The sequence below is a fragment of the Pristiophorus japonicus genome, chromosome 18 (assembly GCF_044704955.1).
Source record: "Pristiophorus japonicus isolate sPriJap1 chromosome 18, sPriJap1.hap1, whole genome shotgun sequence".
NCBI lineage: Eukaryota > Metazoa > Chordata > Chondrichthyes > Pristiophoridae > Pristiophorus > Pristiophorus japonicus.
Window position 1 is genome coordinate 55,408,718 of NC_091994.1, and position 17,157 is coordinate 55,425,874.

A 17,157-nucleotide genomic window follows, 5' to 3' on the forward strand; every position below is an offset into this window, starting at 1 on the left:
GGGGGGGTTTGGTGGGTTTGGGTGGGTGGGGGGGGTTTGGTGGGTTTGGGTGGGTGGGGGGGGTTTGGTGGGTTTGGGTGGGTGGGGGGGGTTTGGTGGGTTTGGGTTGGGGGGGGTTTGGTGGGTTTGGGTTGGGGGGGGTTTGGTGGGTTTGGGTTGGGGGGGGTTAGGTGGGTTTGTGGTGGGGGGTTTGGTGGGTTTGGGTGGGTGGGGGGGGGTTTGGTGGGTTTGGGTTGGGGGGGGTTAGGTGGGTTTGGGGTGGGGGGGTTAGGTGGGTTTGGGGTGGGGGGGGGTTAGGTGGGTTTGGGGTGGGGGGGTTAGGTGGGTTTGGGGTGGGGGGGTTAGGTGAGTTTGGGGTGGGGGGGGGTTAGGTGGGTTTGGGTGGGTGGGGGGGGTTTGGTGGGTTTGGGTGGGTGGGGGGGGTTTGGTGGGTTTGGGTGGGTGGGGGGGGTTTGGTGGGTTTGGGATGGGGGGGGTTAGGTGGGTTTGGGGTGGGGGGGGTTTAGGTGGGTTTGGGATGGGGGGTTGTTAGGTGGGTTTGGGGTGGGGGTGTTAGGTGGGTTTGGGGTGGGGGTGTTAGGTGGGTTTGGGGTGGGGGTGTTAGGTGGGTTTGGAGTGGGGGGGTTAGGTGGGTTTGGGGTGGGGGGGTTATGTGTGTTTGGGGTGGGGGGGGGTTAGGTGGGTTTGGGGTGGGGGGGTTAGGTGGGTTTGCGGTGGGGGGGTTAGGTGGGTTTGGGGTGGGGGTGGTTAGGTGGGTTTGGGGTGGGGGGGGTTAGGTGGGTTTGGGGTGGGGGGGTTAGGTGGGTTTGGGGTGGGGGGGGTTAGGTGGGTTTGGGGTGGGGGGGTTAGGTGGGTTTGGGGTGGGGGGGTTAGGTGGGTTTGGGGTGGGGGGGTTAGGTGGGTTTGGGGTGGGGGGGTTAGGTGAGTTTGGGGTGGGGGGGGGTTAGGTGGGTTTGGGTGGGTGGGGGGGGTTTGGTGGGTTTGGGTGGGTGGGGGGGGTTTGGTGGGTTTGGGTGGGTGGGGGGGGTTTGGTGGGTTTGGGTGGGTGGGGGGGGTTTGGTGGGTTTGGGTTGGGGGGGGTTTGGTGGGTTTGGGTTGGGGGGGGTTTGGTGGGTTTGGGTTGGGGGGGGTTAGGTGGGTTTGTGGTGGGGGGGTTTGGTGGGTTTGGGTGGGTGGGGGGGGTTTGGTGGGTTTGGGTTGGGGGGGGTTAGGTGGGTTTGGGGTGGGGGGGTTAGGTGGGTTTGGGGTGGGGGGGGGTTAGGTGGGTTTGGGGTGGGGGGGGTTAGGTGGGTTTGGGGTGGGGGGGTTAGGTGAGTTTGGGGTGGGGGGGGTTAGGTGGGTTTGGGTGGGTGGGGGGGGTTTGGTGGGTTTGGGTGGGTGGGGGGGGTTTGGTGGGTTTGGGTGGGTGGGGGGGGGTTTGGTGGGTTTGGGTGGGTGGGGGGGGTTTGGTGGGTTTGGGTGGGTGGGGGGGGTTTGGTGGGTTTGGGTTGGGGGGGGTTTGGTGGGTTTGGGTTGGGGGGGGTTAGGTGGGTTTGGGTTGGGGGGGGTTAGGTGGGTTTCGGATGGGGGTTGTTAGGTGGGTTTCGGATGGGGGTTGTTAGGTGGGTTTCGGATGGGGGGGGTTCGGTGCGTTTCGGATGGGGCGGTTAGGTGGGTTTCAGGTGGGGGGGGGGTTAGGTGGGTTTGGGGTGGGGGGGGTTTAGGTGGGTTTGGGATGGGGGGTTGTTAGGTGGGTTTGGGGTGGGGGTGTTAGGTGGGTTTGGGGTGGGGGTGTTAGGTGGGTTTGGGGTGGGGGTGTTAGGTGGGTTTGGGGTGGGGGGGTTAGGTGGGTTTGGGGTGGGGGGGGTTAGGTGGGTTTGGGGTGGGCGGGGGTTAGGTGGGTTTGGGGTGGGCGGGGGTTAGGTGGGTTTGGGTTGGGGGAGGTGTTGGGTGGGTTTGGGTTGGGTGGGGGGGTGTTAGGTGGGTTTGGGTTGGGGGGGTTAGGTGGGGTTGGGTGGGTTAGGTGGGGTTGGGTAGGTTGGGGGGGGTTAAGTGGGTTTGGGGTGGGGGGTTAATGGGTTTGTGGTGGGGGGGGTTAAGTGGGTTTGGCTTGGAGGGGGTTAGGTGGGTTTGGGGTGGGGGGGGGTTAGGTGGGTTTGGGGTGGGGGGGTTAGGTGGGTTTGGGGTGGGGGGGTGTTAGGTGGGTTTGGGGTGGGGGGTGTTAGGTGGGTTTGGGGTGGGGGGGTTAGGTGGGTTTGGGGTGGGGGGGTTAGGTGGGTTTGGGGTGGGGGGGGGTTAGGTAGGTTTGGGGTGGGGGGGGGTTAGGTAGGTTTGGGGTGGGGGGGTTAGGTGGGTTTGGGGTGGGGGGGGGTGGGGTTAGGTGGGTTTGGGGTGGGGGGGGTTGGTGGATTTGGGGTGGGGGGGTTAGGTGGGTTTGGGGTGGGGGGGTTAGGTGGGTTTGGGGTGGGGGGGTTAGGTGGGTTTGGGGTGGGGGGGTTAGGTGGGTTTGGGGTGGGGGGGGTTAGGTGGGTTTGGGGTGGGGGGGTTAGGTGGGTTTGGGGTGGGGGGGTTAGGTGGGTTTGGGGTGGGGGGGGGTTTGGTGGGTTTGGGTGGGTGGGGGGGGGTTTGGTGGGTTTGGGTTGGGGGGGGTTTGGTGGGTTTGGGTTGGGGGGGGTTTGGTGGGTTGGGGTGGGGGGGGTTAGGTGGGTTTGTGGTGAGGGGGTTTGGTGGGTTTGGGTGGGTGGGGGGGTTTGGTGGGTTTGGGTTGGGGGGGGTTAGGTGGGTTTGGGTTGGGGGGGGGGTTAGGTGGGTTTCGGATGCGGGTTGTTAGGTGGGTTTCGGATGGGGGTTGTTAGATGGGTTTCGGATGGGGGGGGTTCGGTGCGTTTCGGATGGGGGGGGTTCGGTGCGTTTCGGATGGGGCGGTTAGGTGGGTTTCAGGTGGGGGGGGTTAGGTGGATTTGGGGTGGGGGGGTTAGGTGGGTTTGGGGTGGGGGGGTTAGGTGGGTTTGGGGTGGGGGTGTTAGGTGGGTTTGGGGTGGGAGTGTTAGGTGGGTTTGGGGTGGGGGTGTTAGGTGGGTTTGGGGTGGGGGTGTTAGGTGGGTTTGGGGTGGGGGTGTTAGGTGGGTTTGGGGTGGGGGGGGGTTAGGTAGGTTTGGGGTGGGGGGTTAGGTGGGTTTGGGGTGGGCGGGGGTTAGGTGGGTTTGGGTTGGGTGGAGGGGGTGTTGGGTGGGTTTGGGTTAGGTGGGTTTGAGTAGGTTGGGGGGGTTAGGTGGGGTGGGTGGGTCGGGGGGGTTTGGTGGGTTTGGGGTGGGGGGTTAAGTGGGTTTGGGGTGGGGAGGGTTAAGTGGGTTTGGGATGGGGAGGGTTAAGTGGGTTTGGGATGGGGGGGTTAGGTGGGTTTGGGATGGGGGGGGTTAGGTGGGTTTGGGGTGGGGGGATTAGGTGGGTTTGGGGTGGGGGGATTAGGTGGGTTTGGGGTGGGGGGATTAGGTGGGTTTGGGGTGGGGGGGGTTAGGTGGGTTTGGGGTGGGGGGGGTTAGGTGGGTTTGCGGTGGGGGGGTTAGGTGGGTTTGGGGTGGGGGTGGTTAGGTGGGTTTGGGGTGGGGGGGGTTAGGTGGGTTTGGGGGTGGGGGGGGTTAGGTGGGTTTGGGGTGGGGGGGGTTAGGTGGGTTTGGGGTGTGGGGGGTTAGGTGGGTTTGGGGTGGGGGGGGTTAGGTGGGTTTGGGGTGGGGGGGGTTAGGTGGGTTTGGGGTGGGGGGGTTAGGTGGGTTTGGGGTGGGGGGGTTAGGGGGGTTTGGGGGTGGGGGGGGTTAGGTGGGTTTGGGGTGGGGGGGGTTAGGTGGGGTTTGGGGTGGGGCGGGGTTAGGTGGGTTTGGGGGTGGGGGTGGGGGGGGTTAGGTGGGTTTGGGTGGGTGGGGGGGGTTAGGTGGATTTGGGTCGGTGGAGGAGGGGTTTGGGTGGGTGGGGGGGTTAGCTGGGTTTGGGGTAAGGGGGTTGAAGATTTTGGTGGAGGGTTGTTTAGGCGGGCTTGGGGAAGGGGGGGTTTAAACTGATTTGGTGTAGGGGGTTGGAGGGTTTGGGGTACTGTGACTTGGCAATATGCCATAAATTCCCCCCCCCCCCCCCCCCCCTGCCCCAAGCCTTGAAGGAGTATCCTTTGCTGTACACTGACATTTCCCACACCAACCATCATTGCATGCTTTGCAGTATGACACTCGGTTCAGAATATCCAAAATTATTTCACTTGAGACCTTTGCTGCCAATAGAGAAGGGACCATCCCATCAGTTTGGGCTGGAATTAAACTCTGACCCTAAAGCTCAAAGGGCAGTGTTCCAATTAATTGGCCAATCCAGTCTTTTAAGCTCCCCTAATGCCAAGATGCTTTGTGCCCAAAGTCAGCCACAGAATGACCCACTTTGCTCTGGTTCCTTTTGGTGCGCTCATTTAGAACACAACCGAAGACAACATCACAGGTAAGAATACCATTTAATGGCCCTAGCATTTGGTAGAAGACCATATATTGGCTCGTTAAGCCACAGAATGATGGTAATTTATCATTTTCAATGTTTCCACAGTAACAACCATCCTTCGTTTTGTGTCTGCTGTCTGTTTGCAATTGACTAGACCGCGCAGTGTTTTCTGGGCCAAACGTCTATGAAGGTGACATCATGTGGTGCCGTAACCATTGAAAATGGAAGCAAAACAACTGTCCCAGTAGCTCTCATTTCATCCAGCTTTCAATAAAATGATTCCTTGCAAAAATGCATTGTATATATCCTGCTGTGGCCTCTGCTGGAACTCGAGGGATAGTCCAGTTGGACCTGTCTCAAGTATCTTCTGGTACATTTCCCAAATTCCTGTCCTGTTGAAACAAATGATATATTGCCTTTAATATAATAAATGTCTCTCAGCACTTCACTTAGGAGGGACCAAATCAATCGGCACTACAGTTGGAAAATGTGACCGAATGCATGGTCAGAGTGATGGGGGGGCAGGGGTGAGGGGTGAAAATCTAGTGGGGGGGGTGCTGGGAATAATCTATGTGGCCAACATCCCAGCTCAAGTGACAGAATATGCCAATTGGAACCTCCAGCGCTGGCAAAGTTCATGAGGGCAGGGTGCCATCCTTTAATTTAAATAACCCAAGTGGGTGCACATAACACTTGGGTCTCATCTCATGCATCTATCTGCTCCTGGAAGGCCCACAGTCTGGATTGGGGAGCTGCCTATGTGAGGGGGCTTGAACTATTCAACCAAAAAAGATCGGGGATCCAGTCCCTTACCCCAAGTGGGCCCCACCTCTGCTATTCTACAGGCTTGGTCTCGCTTGGCATACCAACCCACTGATGCTCCAGCATACTGGAGATGTAGACTCTTCGGGCTTGGGATTCTCAACCCCCGCCCATGCCTCTACCCAAGCCACTGGCCTTGTCACACTCCTGCTGGAGTTGCATTGGGAATGATCGGAAGGGCCACAGATTTTCAGAGTCAGGGTTTGAGACATTTCAAGATGGGAAGGGAAGTAGCAAAGGCAGATGGGTTTTGGGGGGGGTGGGGGTTGCGTACCATAGGGTAGGATCGAGACAGCTGAAAGCTCTGCCAATGAGTGAGGAACCCTGTATTAGAGGACCCTACAAGATTGGGCTGAGGCCTGGGACCGGAGAGAGTACGGAAGGTAGAGTAGGTTCGGGCAAGGTCTTGAAGAAACTTGTAAATGAGGACAGTAATTTTGAATTTGGTGTGATGGGGACATCAGCTGGTGGTGCTCAGGGGGGGAATGGTGATGGGTGAGCAGAACTGAGTGCAGAGCAGAATAAGGATGATGGAGATTTGGATGTCTGTCACTGAGCTATTGCATACCTCCCTTATGGTCACCATTAGCCTGCTGCTGATGGGCAATAACTAGGATTATTAAAATGTTTCACATCGAACATATCCACCTCCTGATTTCACCTCTAATTTGCCATGTCTCCCGAAGGTGGTGACTCATGCTGACATACACATCTGTGCATGGCAGGCATGCAGTACCTTACCCAAGAAGCCACTCTTCACCCCTGATCTTGGGTTGTGTTCATCGATACGTTATTGCAGATAATAACTTTATAATAACTTTAATTTATATAGTGTCTTTACCGTAGTAAAACATCCCAAGGCGCTTCACAACAATTTTACAACACATTAGATATTGACCATTGAGGGAAAGAGAGAAAAAGCGTGAGAAGGACGTGTAAAAAGAGGTTAAAGGCTCGGGTCGGAAGAGGCAGCCAAAATATGCACGCAGATAGATAGAGGCGGAAAAAAAACCCAAAAGATTAAAATTACATTGTAAATAATACAATAAGGAGTATATAATAGTAAAATCAGTATAATAAACATTAATTATAATTAAACAAAATTAAATAATATATACCATAATTATAAATTAAGTTTAAAATGAGAAAATCAGCAATTGAAGCAAATTAAATCAGTTATTAGATTTCTTTAATATTCATTCCCTGTCCAGTGATTCAATTAATTTGGAAGAACCAATCACCGTCCTCCATCCTTGTGATGTCATAATGTCATGACTTTTTATTTCTTATTTTGTCCCCTTGACAGGACCTGTACTAGCTCCAGGCTCGAGCTGCCTCCGCTGTCAGGGAGATGCTTATGTTTAAATCTCCCATCAGCTGCTCCAGGTTCGGAGGCGCTTATGTTTAAAACTGTCTCCATCTGCTCCAGGTTTGCGCTGCCTCCGTTGCCAGGAGATGCTTATGTTTAAAACTCCCTCCATCTTCTCCAGGCTCAAGCTGCATTGATAGTCCCAATCCAGTCATCACAGGTGTAGTTTCCAACCCTGTGTGCCGAAGTGAGATACCTGGCCTGATGGTATATTCCCCACATTCCCTTCCCACAAACGCTATGGTGCTGAGCAAAATCACGTGTCCTAGTACTGGCTTGGCTGAAACCTGGTAGTTGACAACAGACCAGTTACTCAAAGATCTATCCATTGAGTAGCTGGACCATGCAGACCCGGAAGGTTCAGTTATTGGTCTGTGCTCAGCTACCTGATCTCTGTCGGGGCTTGATATGGGCGCTGCAATTGCACGTGAATAATGGCGAGTTGGACGTGAAGTAATCGCTATCTGAGGAACAGTACCCCAGCATAAAGTCAGTGCCTTCTGGAGAGCAGAGAGCAAATCATTAAGAAAAGATCAACCTGTAAATTAAGGTTAAATGGATGTTCCTGAGTAAATTGTCATTTGGGGGAAATGATATTGTTTGCTTGCTAACTGAAACTAATTTCTGTTGTACTCTTATTTGTTGGCACTTTGGCAAAGTTCCCGTGACTTCTGGTGTATGAACGATTGAGAATTTTTTTTTTTAAAGTCTCATGTTGTGACTCACACACCTGTACCTATGGTGAGTCGTATAGGAGTTTGTATATCAGCAGTAGTTATTTTTAGTTGTAACACTGCAATTTTGTATCCCCCCCCCCCCTGCCCCCACTGCCCCCGGCCTCTAACTTTCTCCTATTCCCCTCCTCTCCTGTTAGGAAAGCATTGACTCAGTGCTGGGGTACAGTTAAATGAATGCTGGCTGCCAATACATGTGTGAGCCTTGACCGTAAGTATTGATGGACTATTTGGGGTCATCACAGCTGAGCGTGAATCTGACCTTACCCGATGTCCAGCCAGAGCCATGAAATATCAATCAGGGAGACGCTTATGTTTAAAGCTCCCTCCATCTGCTCCAGGCTCACGCTGCATAGATAGTCCCAATCCAGTCATCACAGGTGTAGTTTTCAGCCCTGTGTGCCGAAGTGAGATACCTCAGAGGCACGAAGACCAGTTTTAAACTTGTTGAGCTATCTGACGAGCTAGCAGATCCTTTAATCAGCAATAACTATTTGATATTTACAGAGCGAGCTGTAAACTTAGTTTTAAGGTGTTGAAAAGTTACCAAAGAGGCTGTACATACAAATTTGGGACCCTGGGTAACTCGCTCTAAATCCATGTTAAACATTAAACCTTCATTGGAGAGCAGAAATTAATAATTGTTACAGAATTTGCTATAATCGTCTTTTTTTTCATTAAAAAATTGTAGATCTTACTGTCTGAAATAACTGAGGCTCTGTGTTTTTTGCATGAGTTAAAAGCATTTGTTATCAAGGTTTTTCACAGAACGTTGAACCAGTAAATTCTCCTGTAAGATGCTCCGTAATCGGGTGTCATATCTTAATCTGTTACACTTTGTGGATAACTGAGCAAAATCAAAATCTTAACAGAATCTGTTCTTTCGTTCTGAATAATTACTGTTTCCTACTCCTGTTTTCAGTGACTGGTATTTAAAAACGTGATATTGGGTAAAATTACCTTTTTTTTTAAATGAAAAAAAAAATTGCAGTTAACATTTCTAGTGTGTTTATGCACAGTTCAAAAGGAGCAGTTTAACCACTTTCACAATGAGATTTTAAAACCACCTCTTGCTTTATAGCCCATTACAGTAGGTACTATAGTGCCGTTCAACCCCACCCTTGCTGTTTTCGTTTACTAAGGAAGTATTAATGATTCTTTTCTGATCTACAAATATACTATTTATTAAAGGATTTATTTAATGTTTTGTGCTACTTTCAGCTTGTGTGGTCTGCTCAAATTCAGTCCGTGTTGCAATTAACAGTAGTCCCACAATTGGCGTTTCAGGAGTGTTCCCACTTGTGGTGACATGGGAATATGGTAATGTGTGGTAATCATGCCGTCTTCATTTCCCACTGTGATTGTGACGATTGACCAAGATTATTTTGACCCTGCGTCTGTGCCTCCTGTTGGCCACAGATGGAGTTCTGGGCGAACCCAGGACCCACTTCTCTCTCTCTCTCTCTCTCTCTCTCTCTCTCTCTCTCTCTCTCTCTCTCTCTCTCTCTCTCTCAGCAGATGAAGAAGATTGGTTTTAAACGCAACTGTTAAGTGTGCTGCCAGCTGCATGTTGCCTGTCTGAATGACTTGTTTGGTGATTGAGTTAAAGCGATCAGTCCGTGCACTGTCATGCTTTGCGTATCGGAGCTAGTGTGGGCTGATGCTTCTGTAAAACTTTATTGATCTTTGCTATGTTTTCACTCTGAGACAACAGGATTAGGACACGAGGTTATTGCAGATGCAAATGGAGACTGTGTCCTTGGGTTTTCCTCCATTGACTGTTGGAACCGAGTCTGCCCAACAACTGTTAATTTTTTTTAATTGCGTTTGCTTCTCTGTGTTACACGTTTCTCTGAGAGTGTGCTTCAAAATGAGTCACTCCTGACAAAGCAACCACATAGGTGCTATTGAAATGATTGGGAGCTTCCTTTCCTGTACAACGGCTCTCGTACTCTGATACCATAGACAACTGTCACCATGCTATGATTGTGAATAGCACCCGTCTCCCCAAATATGGCCTCCAGCACCATGACATCACAACAGCATCACAGTGCTCACCCTTTTTACTGTTTTATTTACTGCACATTTGCTCCCTCCCGTCCTGAAGGTGCTGGCTTTCTGTGGTACAGTTGTGTTGGAGCCTTCACAGTGAATGTCGGCAGGGTGTTCAACTGCCGGGTCTTCATAGCTGAGCACCATCTTGTCGCTGCCCAGTGTCCACACATGCCCTTCCAGTAGGGGTCGTTGTTTGACCATCAGGTGCAGGGACCTTGCCTTCCTACTCCCCATCTATTGCTGCTCTGGCTGAGTCAGCATTGACCGAGCATCAAACTTGGGGCCTTCATGCTCTTTATGGCTCAACCACTCGCTGGATAAACTTGCTGAGATGTTTGAGGGTGTAGGATTATTTATTAGAGAATTACTTTCTTCCCCCCTGCCCCACCCCAACCAATAACCTTACCATTAGGAGGGTGGGTATACCACTGGCAAGACCGCTCTTGAACTGGCACAGGCATACACAAGAGTCGTCCACGATCGCTCCCTGCAACTTTCTCCCCCCCACCCACCACCACCACCACCACATTCCCCTTTTCTGGAGGAGCCCCTGGCCTCTGCATGCCGCCCCCTCCTCGATAATGCGTCTCAGATGAGCATCTCAGCCCACATTGATTGACATTCTGCCCCTCCGTGCCATAAACTGTGTTGATTGCTAATGTGCTGTTCTTCTGTGTCATTTTTTTTGAAACCCTCCTGCCTGTAAAGAATGTGTAGCTTCCTTTGCCTTAGAGAGGTGTGTGAGTTTCTCATTCTTTTGATGCTACACATTTTGATTCCAGGCAGTAACTCACTTGGGACGACCTCGTTGATTTCAACACTTTACCTGCAATATCAGGGCGTTGTGTACCCTGCCAGTAATGTAATGCTCTTAAAGGACGGAATTCAACGGCCCATGTGATGGTGAAACAGATGGAAATGAAAATTGACCCTCTTAACACCTTTCGGTCCTAGCATCTGCAAACTGCATTTTTATTTTGGTTAAATTTGCAAATGTCTATATTGTGTTTAATCCCGTAAGATCCCAAGCCCTCTCTATCTTGGGGGATGTGATATGCTGAATGATTTGAGCAATAACATATACCAGTATGTACTGCACCAGGGAATCCCGGGTAGGCTGGCCACTCTCGCTCTCTGCTACAGTACAGGTGCAAGTATGTTATTGCCGTTCGATCATACCTTTGTAAATTATAAACTGCATACCTACTATTCCAGTTGGCAAGTCGGTTTAGAAAGATAGTACAAATTTCAAAATGTTGCCTTGTCACATTTGGCTGGAAGGAGCATAGTGCAAAATGTAAAACTCGCCTCCAGGCAATCACGATTCAAACTGTAACACTCGGCCAGTTATAATGGCGCATTTTTCTCGGCTATGATCGAATAGGAAATAACATTTCCTGTGGTTCCATTTTCTGAAAGACAGATTAACCTCTTCACCGTCATTTCAGCAAGGTGCCCCCTGGATCACACTGACCTGCGTTCAGCTTCACTGTGATTTTCCCCGTCCTGTTTGGCTTGTACCATGAGTAAAGGTTTGCCGCGTTTGTGTGGCGTTCTCCGTCTGGAGTTCCTGCAATGGCTACTCCTGTCCCTCCATTAACGTTGCTCTAAGTCAGCGATCAGGAGGTATGTGGAAGCAGGCTGGAGAAAAGATGTCCTGTATACTTACTGTGGCCTCTGCTTGGTGCTTCCCATAGCTGAGATTGGGAGCTCAGCAGAGCAGGTGTTTTGAACCTGCATCCTACCTCCACAATGCATTGGAGTGTCAGTGTGCTGCACTTGATGCAATCATACAGCACTGAAGGAGGCCATTCGGCCCATCGTGCCTGAGTCGGCTCTTTGAATTGCTCATCCTCATAATCCTAGGTAAAATGTCTATTAGTAACGCAACTAATCGCAAAAGTACCTCCCCCCTCAAAGACAAATGACAATAACCTAGTGCCTTTGGTGAAGGGGTTAAAGGCTGACTTTATCTCCTGGTGGGAAATAATTCTGTTCTTTCTAAACTTTCCAGGTAAAAGTACCCCTGTAAACAGGCCCGGCTCGGCCGACTCTGTCAAGTCCCACGATCCTTTCCAGCCCTTTGGCGCTGATGATGGTGATCCGTTTCAAAGTAAAAAAGGGCTCGGTGACCCATTCAGCGGTAAAGATCCCTTCACGCCTACTTCCTCAAGTAAAACTTCTAAAGACTCTTCTTTGGGTTTTGCAGACTTCAGCTCTGTAAGTTGAGATCAGTGATACTCTCTGTCCACAATCACCCCCTCCCGTCCCCCTCCCCCACTCTCTGCTAGTATGGTCATTCTACTCAAGCCTACAACTGGACACCTCACCAGCTTCTCTTGCCATTCTTTTGGAAATCATGCTAGCCATTTCTCCATAACAATAACTGATCTCTTAAATATCTCTTGCCCTTTCCTCTCTTTCTATCTGACATAGTGGAGAAAACAAATCTTCTAATCAGTGGCCAACCTTATAATGACAGCTAGCAGCCTTTCCAAAAATAAAATTCTCAAGATGGGCATAGTGGGGGAAAGTAATTCAGTGATCATCGGCAACCGACCAATTATATATTAGCAAGGGGCTAACTGATTCCAGCCAGCATTAAGCTGAAAATGATGACTGTTATGGTGCTGTCATAGGCTGGATTGCAGTATTTATTTTGGTGCTGTCCAAGGTGACAATCCTTTCCAAATAAACTTCATCCAGGATACATGTCGCACCAGGGCTTTTGGCCAGCACATACTTTGGTTGGTGGCTGGCTGGGTGTTAATATTTCTTTCTTACCCCCCCCTGCCCCCCCCCCCCTCCCCACCATGCACTACATGCGACAGTTGCCTGATTCTGCTTCAGTGCAATTGCCTCCTGTATTATTCAGCTGGTGCATGCGAGGCATTGATGATGAATTGGAATTTTTATTAACCTGTGCCAACAGTATCACTACTCAGCTCTCAGTCCTGAGTGTATTGCGCGTGAACTTGGTGTGCATCAGTGTCCTCTCTTTGCATATATTTAAGCTCTTTACAAAGCTAGTGAACTTGTGTTATGAGTGAACCATGAACTGAACCAAGCCAATGTAAAACACGGGACAGGCATCAGTGGGTTTGGGCCAGGGTGTAATGCTTCAGCATTAGGCCAATGCAAGCATTTCTGTTGGTTCAGTCATTGCAAGTTTCTTTGTCTTATAAAAGATTTTACTTGTTAGTAATGTTTGCCATCTAGCCAGAGCTAGTCTTTCCTTAGAGTTGTCAGAGCCTACTTTTACCTTTTTGTGTTGCAATAGTGTTTGCTGCACTTTCTGGTGTGTTTGTTGAGGTATATGTTGTCAATAGTTTAACAAGCAGGCAAACCGACAATATAAATAATGTATAGCTATAACATTGAACTCAAGTGACCGTCCTGAAAGAGAAGTCCTCATTCACCATTGCCTGCTCGCTTGGTTTGTGTTTGACTGGTGCCACCTCCCCTTCCAAAGAAAATGTAGCTTGGCAGTGGTGAGAGATGGGACTGTGCAGATAGTGATGTCAGGACACAGACGGATTACCCTCATTGGGTTTTATGCCTGCTACCACTTCCCTTCTAACAGCCTAAACACTTTAACCCTAACCAAGTTAACCCTAACCTGAAACACGTTAACCCTAACCCGAAACACGTTAACCCTAACCCTAAACATGTTAACCCTAACCCTAACCTTAAACAAGGGCTAATGAATTGGTGCCGAGAGCCAACTCAAATGTCAAGTGAATATATTTTATGCAGCAGCTTCTGTCTGGGATGTGCTAGTAGTCCCATGTGTGGACTGACTGAGATATCAAAGTTCATGCTGAGTTTAAGAGCCCCCCCCCCCCCCCCCCCCCGCTTAAATTTCTCCTTTTTCTCCTGTTCTTTCTTAAAAGCAGTGACTTGCTGGGGTGTAGATCCTTTGCTATCAGTAACCTGCATGCCTGAACTTAGACACTGAGTGGAGACAGGCTATCTAACTGTGGGTACATCACGGCTGAGTATGGTTGTGCCACAAGATAGATATAGATGGGGAAGACTGTTTAGCTTATCCACTGGACTCAATAATCACCGGCGCAGTGTGTACGATCTGCAGGATACACTGTGATAACTCACCGTGGTTACTTCAGCACCAACTCCCTCCCCTGCGACCTCGACCAGTGAGAAGGACAAGCAGCAATGTCACTGCAGCACACTCATCTCTCAGTGTGGCACCATCCTCACCGGATCATGGTCACTGGATCAATATCCTGGAATTCCCTACCTAATAGCATTGACTGCAGATGTTCAAACAGAGGGCCCACCACTACCTTCCTAGGGCCACGAGGGGTGAGTAATTTATGGCACATTGCTAGCGTCGCCCATTCCTGGCAACAAAGAAAATCCAGACAGATCCTACAGTTATTTTATCACGGCATCCAACTGTTCCTTGCATGATTCCACGGCTTTTGCTTCCATCACCCTAACCGGACATCCACTCCATATATTGATAGTGTATGGTAGCCGAGTGGTTGAGAGTTCAAATCCCACTGTGGCAAGTTGTGAAATAGAATTCAATAAATCTGGTAATTTGTGAACTGACACCAGAAAATGACCATGAAAGGTGCCGGATTGTTGGAAAATCCCAGCTGGTTCACTAATGTCCTTCAAGGAAAACAACCTGCCGTCCTTGCGTGTTCTGGCCAGCATGTGACCTCAATCCCACAGCATGTGGTTGACTTTTAATATCCTTTGAAGTGATCTAAAACAATGATTACAAAATAGGACACCAAGAGAAAGGCGATGAAAGGTAGCTGAGTACATGGATGCAGTGAAGGGTTATGGATCTTGACTACATCTAGTTGCAGTGTTGAGGATCAATGCATCAGATCTATTCCAGTTGTTCCAGTACAGCTGTGAAACTGGCATCTACCCGGCAATGTGAAACAATGTTGTCCAGGTATGTCTTAGCCATAAAAAAAAGAACAAATTTAACTTGGCCAGCCACTACCATAATGGCTTCCTCGCAATCCTCATCATCATCAGTGGTAGAAAGAGTCATCAATACTGCCATCAAGTGACACTTTCTCACCAAGACTTCTTTTTGGGTTCTGCCAGAGCCACTCGGATCTCGGCCTTGTCACAGCCTTGAATCAGACACAGGCACAAGCTAAAAACAAGGGAAAAGGTAAGAGCACTTGTCCTTGTCATAGAAGCATAATTCGACCGGGTATGGCACAGAGAAACCCTAGCACATGGAGTATGACACGAGGAGTCACATGGAAAACCCCGTAGTGATTGGTTGTACTTGGCACACAAGAAAGTGGTTGTGGATGTTGGAAACCAATGATCATAGCCTAGAACATCACTTCTGGAGTTTCTGAGGGCATTATCCTTGGCCTAACCATCTTTACTAGCTTCATCAAAGACCTTCACTCTGTATTAAGATCAAAGGTGGGGCTGTTTGCTAATGATTTCACTAGTGTTCATCATCTTTCACAGCTCCTAAATCATGAAAAAGCCCATGGCAGCCTACAGCAGAACCTGGACAGTATCCAGATTGGGGATAAGAAATGGCAGGCAACATTTGTGTCACATAAATGGCAGGTAATGACTACCTCTAGCAAGATATGGTGTGAACCACCTTTGCCTGACCTTCAACACACCATCGCTGAATCCCCTACTATCAACATTCTGGGGGTCACCATTGACCAGAAGCTGGACTGCACCAGTCATATTAACATCGTGGCTGCAAGAGGATCCTGGGTACTCTGCGATGAGCTGCTCACCTCCTGACCCTTCAATGCCTGTCCACTATCTACAAAACCAAATCAGGAGTGTGATAAAATACTAATCGCTGAATGGGCGCAGCCTCAACAGCACTCGAGGACCTCAACACTAGACAGGCAATCAGCTTGATCGATAGCCCTACGGATTAACTCCATTTTCCAACCCCTCCACCACTGGTGTTTTGTGGCTGCTGTATGTACCGTCTACAGGACCTCGGGCAGCAACATTAAGGAAACACTATCATCTCAAAGTTCCCCTACCAGTCACGCACCATTCTGAGTTGGGCACGTACCGCCATTCTTCCATCGTAACTGCCAATAACCTGGAGTGTTCGACCAAACACTCATGCACGCACCATCACCACAGGGTCAGCAATGCTTTAAGAAGATGGCCCAACACCAATCTTTAAGGGTAACTAGGGAGGGGCATTGCATGCAGCCTTGCCAGGACTGCCAACATGCAAGAACAAATAAAAAGATAATCTTTATTGTCATCAGACTTGTGCGAGTAAAACATGCATGCACGAATAGTCTGCTGAAGATCACTGTCTAGGTTCACGCGTGTACGATGGCTACTTGGCCAGTTCCTATAGAAAGAGATGCATCGAGTGAGGAGAGGGAAGCTGAGCTAAATATACTGACTAGTTAATCTCTCGAGTATCTGAGTGAATAATTGCACCATTCGGTATGGCTCTGAACCATACTGGCCAGGACCGTTCAGTGCTTGAACTCTCTGCTGTTTTCCTTTGGGTCTTCAGTGTCTGGAGGGGTGAGAGAAATGTCAGTCAGCTTGTTCTTTGGTTGATATCCAGCAAATCCCTGCTGGAGCTGTGTGTGAGAGGGAGACAGCGAGAGAGAATGTATCAGGTAGGGATAGTGGCAAGCTTGGGTATGGTGGTACCTTCTACCCCCTAATGACATCCCACTCCCATTGCAATATGTGCCAATACTTACTGTGCAGACTCGTAATACCTTAACTTGCTGACTACACACTGCGAGATGTGTCCCAGGTTATAGTCTACAAACCTGTTCAGAAAATATTTTGACTTTTAGCAAGTCATCTTGTGGGAGTTGCTCTATATTAGTTGTGTCAGCAGAGTGTGATTTTAAAGAGACTAACACTTAGCAGCACAGTGCAATTGTTTCTTCTCCCTATTACAGGGTTGGTGGCAGCATCTTTCAGGTGAGCTGCTAAGCTGAGGTCCCATCTGCTTGTCCTGATGGGTGACTAAGATCTTGGAGTGAGGGTTAAATTTGTTCTCTTGAAGGACATTCATCCCCAAGAAAAGCTGTCTAGTACATAGTTTCCTTTGGTGCAATCTCATTGGGCAAACCTAGTCAAATAATTGCCTTGGAACCTGTAATGGTTTCTCCTGTGTATTGACAGCCAATTAAGTTGGAATGAGGATCTCTCTCTCTCTCTCTCTCTCTCCCTCTCTCTCTCTCTTTCCAAGGGGGAAACGGGAATTTCATTTGCAAATATGATTCGAAGTTAAACAGTATGCAACCACTGGGGATTTACTTATCATGTGGTTGTGTAGTCTCTCTAGCAAGTCTTTGTCCTCTTCTCCATGTTTAAGTGTTAAAGGCAATGGCATCTTTATTGGGGTTCTGAACTGTGAGCAGTTCCCTTTCAATAATCCTTTGATGAAAATACTAAATGGATCCAGGCCTCAGATATAATCATTAGGGAATTGAATAAATACTTTAAAAGGAAAAAACTGCAGGACTGTGGGAAAAGAGCAGGGGAGTTGGATTAATAGGATGGCTCTTTCAAAGAGCTGGCGATGGGCCGAATGGCGGCCTCCTGTGCTGTGTTATTTCCCCCCACCCCCGCTCACTGGCACCCTCCCTCCCTGTGCATTAGCTTCCTCAACCCCCCCCCCCCCCCTTGCGCACTGGCTCACCCACTCGCACATTGACTTCCTCGCTCACTCGCTTGCTCCCTTCCTCACACAGT

The 17,157-nt window shown here is 49.7% G+C and overlaps 1 protein-coding gene across 1 annotated transcript in view; it reads left to right on the top strand.

Annotated features, from left to right (window-relative positions):
- eps15l1a (epidermal growth factor receptor pathway substrate 15-like 1a) overlaps positions 1-17,157 on the top strand; it is a 395,109-nt gene that overhangs the window by 343,718 nt on the left and 34,234 nt on the right. The window contains exon 22 of the mRNA XM_070860699.1: positions 11,447-11,652. Coding sequence (XP_070716800.1) covers positions 11,447-11,652 — 206 coding nt within the window. The remainder of the gene's footprint in view (positions 1-11,446; positions 11,653-17,157) is intronic.